Source organism: Protopterus annectens, chromosome 7.part0, assembly GCF_019279795.1.
Source record: "Protopterus annectens isolate FY-2018-M chromosome 7.part0, PAN1.0, whole genome shotgun sequence".
Taxonomy (NCBI): Eukaryota; Metazoa; Chordata; order Ceratodontiformes; family Protopteridae; genus Protopterus; species Protopterus annectens.
In genome coordinates, this window is record NC_056739.1 from 1949646526 (window position 1) to 1949655375 (window position 8850).

Below are 8850 nucleotides of genomic sequence, written 5' to 3' on the forward strand. Positions count from 1 at the left end.
TGTCATTTCCCAGGATGCCTTGCTTGGTTATCTGTGGCTGACAGTTCATAACCTCTCAGACCTGGATTTGTGGGCTTGCACCAACTTGTAGTGTCAAGTGAACTCTGTTTTGGAGAGGTCCGCATATGCCGTACAGACATTAGACTATTTGTGCACAAAATAGTATAAAATTTCAGTTGTAAGACAATGGTAGAATGCTGGCTGCTTCTTGATACCAGTGGCAGGAAATGGACTACTTATGAGGAAGTTCAGAACTTATTATTGTTTAGCTGCATAAAGCTGTTATGGGGGGAACATTTCTTAAAAGGCAATAGGCGAGTATGGTTGTTTTAAATGTGTCTCTGTTAATTTTTCATCTTTAGTCACATATGTATGTGTATATGCATTTTTGGGAAAACCAGACAAACTCCCATGTGTTAAGGTTTTCTTTCTATTTCTTCCTAGATGCCCCTGCTTCAGAACAGCCACCACCACCAGCAGCAGATGGAGAAGAGATCTATTTCTGTTGACTTTTTTTGCTTCTGCCGGTGGAAGTTACATGGACTATTCCTCCCACAAGCAAATTCTGAATGGGTAGCTTGCAAGGGCTCAGGGCCCCAGCATATGCAAATCCCACTCATACTTCTACAAAGAATATGGCATGCAGGGAATGCTAATGGACTTGTTTAATTGTTCCCGAGTCTCATTTCCTGCATTTTGTGATCAAGGAGATGCACAGATGCAGGGGAATGAAAATGTCTTGGTTTGTCATTAATCCCTTCCATACATTTGTCCAAATGTTGCACTCCTCACTATGCTGCAGGATACATCTGGAGTCTGTAATGAATGAAACCACGTGCACACAGTCTGTCGCATTACAGGTTCTTTAGACAAAGAAAAAAGAAAAATATATATTTAGACTTTCAGAATCATTACTGTTTTTTTTTCTCAGTGGACATGCTAATAGGAGTGTAAACTTTCATTTCATTTATAGCTTCTGTTCATTATGATGCATTTGTTATACCAAACAGATCCCTTGGCTGTAACGAAAAAGATATATTGTGGTAATCAGATGTGTCCTGCTGTACATATTTCAGACAATGTGGGATACGAAGACCATGCATTTACTTGACTATTTTCTCTTGAATCTTACTGGGGCAGCTCATTGTTGTCATTGCCTGCCTAAAAGTGCAGTTCCAGAAAGTGCTGCTGATTTGACAGTTGGGTAATCATTTCCTAGGGATGCAGGCACTTACCACACTCCTTGATGACCATGCTATAAGAAGCATGCAACCACAGTGGCCCCAGCTGTCTAGATTAGAAACAAGGAATGGTGAAATCTTCAGGGATAAAATCAGTGCAAATAAGATCAGATGGTGCCTTTTTGATAAAGTGTTAAGAGTGCTGGGTAATGCAGAAGAACAGGACATTGTTTCCAAATGATTACTGTATTCACTTGGGTGGAATTTATTTATGCTTTTGGATACTCATTCTGCCCCCTCCATTCTGTATTATGTCTAATAAAGCATCAGGACTGACCTTTTAGTAACCTAGATACAATGATATATTCAGTTTTTTCCATGTCCACTGTTTGTCAGCAGGCACTGATGAATGATGGGTGGGGGCTGAACAGTTGCTCAGAACATATTGTCTTGGGGAACTTTTTTATGTTACTAAAACCACTGGCAGAGTTTCCTTTATACTTTGTAAGTTTTACCTGTGACAAGGTCCATTGAATGCTGTATCCCAGGTTATGTGCACTGCAGTGTCAATTAAATATAAGCTAACTTGATTTGCTTTTGGGCCATCCATTGAGTTCCTCTAAAGCAAAATGAAGGATGTGTAGCTTTCAGTCTAAAATCTGATGTGTAGTTCCAAAGTGCCTAGGCTGTGCTGTCAAGGTAGGCAGTATGCTTGCTTTATGGCCAGCAGACCAGTTGCTCATGATTAATACCCATGTGCATGTTCCTGAGCATTCCTGCAAACTGAGGTAGTAGTAGTACAACAGAGATAAAATGTTTCTGCGTGGTAACTCTTGTGATTTGTCACAGAGCTGCAGCTAGCTGACTTTATCCCCCGAGCAGTTCCCAGAATGCCTGTCATCCCAAAGCATATGACGCACACAAAAAAAAGAGGTAATCTGGTTATAGTCAGACCCATTCACCCAGTAACACTCACCACACGTTAGTTAATTTGTGTAAACTGTGATGCTGGTATGGCATTTCCACCTGGTCAGCGCACCCCCTCACATATCTTAAGATTGCACCTGGGGGGACTACCCTCTTTGCCCCACCCTTGCTATGAATCAGTTGCTGGAAGATAACTGTTTGAAAACCCATTTATAGAAATGTGGCAAATAGATTTTATTCTGTCCAAGGTCAAGTGTTATCAAAGTCATATGTATATAAAGTGGAAAGTGGGTACGAAAAGAAATATTAATTTCAGTATGTGTGCTAGCACTTTGTAACTTATTAGTTACTTGTTGAGGCAGTATCTATTAAATGAAACACTGAAGTGCATTAAGCTTATGTCTTTTAACTGACCAAGTTAAAGGTCAGATAGAGTAAAGATGAAGGTAGCATTCTTTTCCCATATACTCACATTCTTCTGTAATAAAAATGTGCAGTAATCCATGCCTGACCATATGTCTCCCATGTCCACCATAGATCTAGTTAGAAGTTAGGGTCTACTTAACTTTCATTGACAAGTCAATGGCTCAGTAGATTGTATGCCCATCTTTTAATGATAGAAGAGTAGAAGAAATGGGTTCAGCCGTCATACTAAGAACTTGTATTCTTCTGTCTTTGGTACTGTAGTGTGGTAGGATGGGTATATATTATTTCTGAGATGTCTCCTTTCATATGGCTCTTTAACCTGAAGTCATATCTACCTGTGGTAGGGATATTTCTGACAAATATTACGTTGCTGTGTAGCATAGAAGGATAAAGCCCTAATCATGACCCACATGACCACAGTTTGAATAGCAGCTTGAGCACTGGACTGGTTAGGCAAGGGAGGATTGGAATGAGTGACCTATACTTGCTTACCCATACTGGGTGAGAAAGAGGCATTTTTTTAAGTTGGCTGATCATCATTGTGAAAGTGGAGGTTTGCATGTCACTGAAAACAAATCATCCCAGGGTCGTGACTGTAGTCCTCATTAGAATATTGGTCGAAGCACACACATGCAAAGAGAAGGGCTTATGGGGCCATGCAGTTATTTGGCTGTTCACATCAGCTAGTTAGCATCTTATTGGAAATGCCCTTATGCCAGGTATTCCAGAAAGGGTATAAGCCACCTCCATGACTGCCACTTTTGTCTCCATTATGAGAATACCTTGTATGGGGGAGAAAATTTTGTGTGTCAGTTGTCATCATGTGCAGGAATTCAACAAAAATGTTTACCGAACATTGCACCCAGGTGGAAGTGCCATGTATAATGCTTCCCATCATAACATCCATATTATAATACATATTGTATGTAAATTGCTACCAGAACATTTTTCTTTTGTAATAATATACCTTCACCAGACTGCCTCATTCCATAATTCAGATTATCCAATTTTTGCTGTTAATTACATCATTATGCTTCAAGATTAAGGTACCATATAAAAAACTTGCTGCTGTTCACAGAATAAATGTAATAATAATTATTGCTATAGACTAAACCATACACAGACTGTCTCCAAAATTGTCCCATGTTAATACCTCATATTCAGTCTTAAATTGGAAAAGTACAATTCTTTAGCATACAGCTGTCATCCCCAGGTAACAAAAAAGTACCAGTCACTAATCTGCTAGTGCTTGTTAGCTAAAATCAATTATTCTTTCAAGTACTTCTCCACAAGAAAGATGGGTGTTATCTTTTGCACACAAAACAAAACTTTATGGTATATCCAAAAATTATTTTACTGTGAATAAAAGACATGTCAGGGGCAATTCAAAGTATTTCCTCATCAGTGTTCTTTCACACGTAAATACATTACAGATGTTAAATTGTGCTTGCACTTTTTCTGAACTGTGCCGCTGAGTCATTCTACAGTAAATCAGAGGTACCAACTGACCATTTAGCTTATATATATATATACTCTACATTATTTCATACTAATAGTTTGTCTTTTCGACTTTTCCTGTTAGGGGTCACCACAGTGGAACTCTGGTGCACTAATGATTGGCAGCAGATTTTTATGGTGCCGAGTTGCCAGCCCGATACCCAGCCTTCAGCGAAGGCATACCCATTCACGCATGTCTTTCGACCGCTGGGAGGACATGCGGACTCCACACAGAAGGCACTCCAGCCGAGAATCGAACAGGAGAACTTCTTGCTGTGAGGCAACAACGCTACCACTGCACATTAAAATCCTCTACCCATGTCACTCTATTGCCATCTAGAGTAATAAATATCTAAGTTTTGTAATTAAAGAGTGGTCTTCATGGTCATTGAACTGGAAAAAAATTGCAGTTAGTGGAATAAATGTCCAGTACACTTCATACATATGAAGTTGTGTGTACCTTTTGTAAAGTTCTGCTTTACATATTTAAATAATAACTACCTAATTAAATACTAACAGAAATTATACCAGTTAAATAGTAAGGACAATTGCACCAGTGGCATGGACTATATGTCCTCATTTTCATATGAAAAAAAAAAAATATATATATATATATATATATTGTGCACACACACACATGCATTATGTAATTACCTCTGCTCTGCTCTGCGAAAATACAAGGATGACGTGTGTAGGGAGGTGTTGTCATGCAATGCCAGCATTAAATAAGATAAATATTTATTTTCTTAAATAAGGCCAATGTGTAGTAGAAATAAACAGTAGCAGTAATATGTCCAAGTTATATATTTATCTATAATGGAATGTTATAGTTTGCTCAGTCACACTGAACCCTCATGTCTCATACTCTGCTGTGGTGTATTAACTTAGCACAGACTGTCTCAATGAGAGGGAGATGCTGTGAAACCAGTTACAACAGTATTTAAGCAAACAAAACTAAACTCCTAAAATGTTTTTGAACTCTGCCTCTTAACAAAATTAAATTAACACATGCAAGACTGCTGACATTTTAATCTTAAATGAGTAGTATAAAGAGAAATCTGGTTCCCCATCCGTAACATATGCACAGATTCTTACATTCCCTTTACCATGAGAACGCCATTGTTACTGCAGTGAAGTTTTCATTGAGTGAATATTCTGCTGCAAATTAGCACAAAAATATTTTAAACATTACATGTAATGCAAGGTTTTAAATTCAACTGTGCATAAAGCTTAGTCCATTTTTAAGTGCTGTGAAGCATTAAGAGGGGCACATTTAGAAGTCAGTTGAGTTTGCGTATTTAAATTTCAGGTTATTTAAATATATTAAGAAATACAACTAACAAAGAACAATTAAATAAATAAATAAAAACAAGCTAATTACCAAAATTCCAAAAAGCTTTAATAAACTGTAGCACCTCGGCTGACAAGCCTTCAAGGAGTAAAAAAAAAATCCTAAAAAAGTTTGAACATTCTGAACGGACAGCTCCCTATAGCACGGAATGGGAACATTTCCATTTTCCGCATTGTAGTGTGATTTTGGAGTTAGTATATTTAAATAGCAGGGGGTGTGGGGGGTGCATGGGGGCTTGTCTCTCTGCTAGCAACGTGTAGGTAGGGTTTTGTTTTACATGTTCGAAATTTCAAAAGTCGAACATATGGTTTCGGCCATGTGGGTTTCAGTTTTTTGAAATTTTGATCATGTATAGTAGACCCATATATATATGTGTGTGTGTGTGTATATATATATATATATATATATATATATATATATATATATATGTATACATATACACATACAGCTAAAACACATGATCAGTTAATCAGTAAATTAAATAACAAAATTAAATCAAGTATTTCCAGTTAAATTCAGAATTTGAGCCCAAAGGCATTAAAGTGCCATACGTTAAAATAAAGAACAGACTCTTTATGTAATAATTTGTCTTTAAGTAAAATGTTTTTCCCAATCTACCACTTGTTCTAGAATAGTGCCTTATAACAATGAAAAATCACCCCAGGATGCTGTTTAAAATGCAAGGCTATAGGACTTTCAAATGTTTGTCTCTTGAGATCTCGAATACATTCTTGAAGCCTCAGTTTAAAGGGTCTTTTACTTCTCCTATATAAAAGAGATTATACAGACACTCGAGGGCATAAATAATACCCTCAATGTTACATGAAAAAGAATATACAGCAACTCCCACAGGGAAATGTACCTGTTAATGATTGATGTCTATGTGTTTAGACAACAGGGGAAACAAATCTACTGTGAACCAACATGCCCGCAAGCTTTAGCCATGTTTATAGGAAGCAGAAGGTACTTTATTTAATATCCTAGAAAGTTCACAATTTCTAACCAAAAATTGCCAGTGATATCTGAATAAATCCCTTAGTTTATCACCAAGAACATTACAGGCTGTAACAAAATATATTTTTCTTTTATTTGTCTCATCATTAACTCTCATGTCCTTATTTACACTATAGCTTCTACACATTTTATTATCGTCCTGTTCCTCCACAACTCTCTGAAACAATTCCATAACTGCATTTAAGTATATCCCCTAGTTCTAAACATCAGAACAGTCCGCTTAAGTTCATTAAGACAATGCAGTTCATTACTACATAAACATAACAATGCCCCATAGGGCAAAGAGGAAATTAAGTGAAGGGGATGACAACTGTCTCCATACTGCCCACCGTCCAAAAATTTCCTGTGTGTAGTAGTTCTTATTTTCCACTACTTAAGCCTTGCAAATGTAAATCCAAAAAAAACCCCACTTTCCCACACTGAAAACCATCAAAAAACAAATTATACTTATTCTGTAAATCCTGAACAAACTTATTTACTTCATTATAGCCATCATGGCAAATAAATCATCAGTGTGCCTAAAATAACATATAACATTCTTATAAATTCTTGATTCTACAAATATTCAATTTTAAACATGGCCATCATTAAATTAGGATATATTGGGGCAGATGGAACCCCCATAATCTGTTCCCTGAAGTTGATGGTAAATATTGTTATAAAATACAAAAAAATATTAACAAGACAAAAATGTAATAGCGCAATAAGACAGCTAGAGATGGGGCTTTCACCCAAAAAGTAATATAGTGCCCGTATGCCACAGTCATGTTTAATACTAGTATAGAGGCTCTTGACATCAAATATTTTCCAAGTACATGCCTGTAATCCATCTCTAAGTTCCAAAATGTTATCTAAAAAAATCAAAGATATCCCTCAGTATATGACGGAAGTTTAATTACAAAAAGAAGATGATACTACTGTAACAAAAGGCCAGTGTTATGCAATAAGTATTTACAAGCCTAAATAATTGGATGACCAGGGGGATTGGTTAGGCTCTTATGGACTTTTGGTAAGCAGTACAAATTAGCAATATTTCAACCCACAACATTAAACTTTTTATCCACATCCTCCTTCGTAAAATAGCAAAACCTATACCCTTTGTCTAACAATTTCTTATATTGTGCTAACGCTTCATTATAAGCCTCAATGTTGTTTTTTTCATACACAGTTTGTTCTCTTAAATGTTCATAACGCATTTGCATGTATTGCTTATAATGCATAACAACTATTTTATTCCCTTTATCTGCTGGTTTAAAAAACAAATCATGCCTCTCACTTAAATCTTTTAAAGCTTGCCATTCATTTTTTGTGTTGTATTATATTGAACCTGCTGTTTATTACACATGGAATCCTCATAGGCCCTTTCACAGAATACTTAAACATCACTGAAAATTGTTGTGTACATTCATTATTATATGGAGGTATAAAAAGGCTTTTATGTTTGATATTCAACATATTCAAAGAACAGTAAGCTTTAATTTCTGACACAGCAGGCACATCAGATGTACATGGAAAAAGCTTTCTTCCATACTGTTGGTAGTATCCATAACATCATTATCATTTACTTCAATCTTACTACTATTATTAAAAAATATATTTTGTGAACTAATTGAAAAATGCCCTTTTAAAACCTGTAGGCATGGCTTAACAGTCAGAACAAACTTCATAACAGTAAACTGTTCATCAGTTAACTCATGTTGAGATAAATTAATCACCACAGAGTTTGAATTAACTTTGCCCATATACTGTGAAAATTCCCTAATTAACTGAGGTAAATTACTGCCATCGACCTTTTTTGTAAGTTTGCCTTGGTTGCCCTTCTGTTGTTGCTTTGTTATTAAGTCCATAGATATTACTCCCTCATTTTCTGTTGTTATTTTCCAGTTGCCTGACCTTATGTGGAATTCCATACTTGCTGTTCATGTGCTGCCAGTTCTCATGTTGGTGGGAAAAGCATTTTCCTCACTTCCCATTCTGTAGTATAACTGGTTCCTTCAGAGGAAACAAACAACACTGTCTATTGCTTTTTAAAACCTTTGGTCTGAAGTTGGTACGTTCCCTGTCATGAAGCTCTCGTATTGGTCTTCCACAGGAAAGCCCAACCACTGTTGTAGTCTCATAGATTACAATTGTTTCACTTTTTTCTTTTCCACAAGATCTAATTCATGGGATTCCAACTTTCCATTGATATCCCCCAATAAAGTATCTAAATGAGACACACTTAATTGCACAGTCAGTTCTGCACACAAAGTATGCATCTCTTCCTTTATCTTCTGTTGCTTACACACATCTCGCTCGACCAAAATATTCACCCATTCAACAAAGCATCAGTGTGCAGCAGCTATCCAGCAAGCTTGAAAAACCTTGTCCTCTTTATTAGTTAAATCAAAGGGAGTATTGGGAATCTTAAAGGCACATAACCCCCTCAGGGTTACATCCAGTTCCAAATATCGT

At 36.6% G+C, this 8850-nt stretch overlaps 1 protein-coding gene across 1 annotated transcript in view; it reads left to right on the forward strand.

Moving 5' to 3' along the window:
- Positions 1 to 4183, forward strand: part of AKAP13 (A-kinase anchoring protein 13) — a 2349678-nt gene extending 2345495 nt beyond the window's left edge. Inside the window, exon 33 of the mRNA XM_044078370.1 lies at positions 445 to 4183. Coding sequence (XP_043934305.1) covers positions 445 to 509 — 65 coding nt within the window. The 3' untranslated portion in view covers positions 510 to 4183. The remainder of the gene's footprint in view (positions 1 to 444) is intronic.
- The last annotated feature ends 4667 nt before the right edge of the window (positions 4184 to 8850 follow it).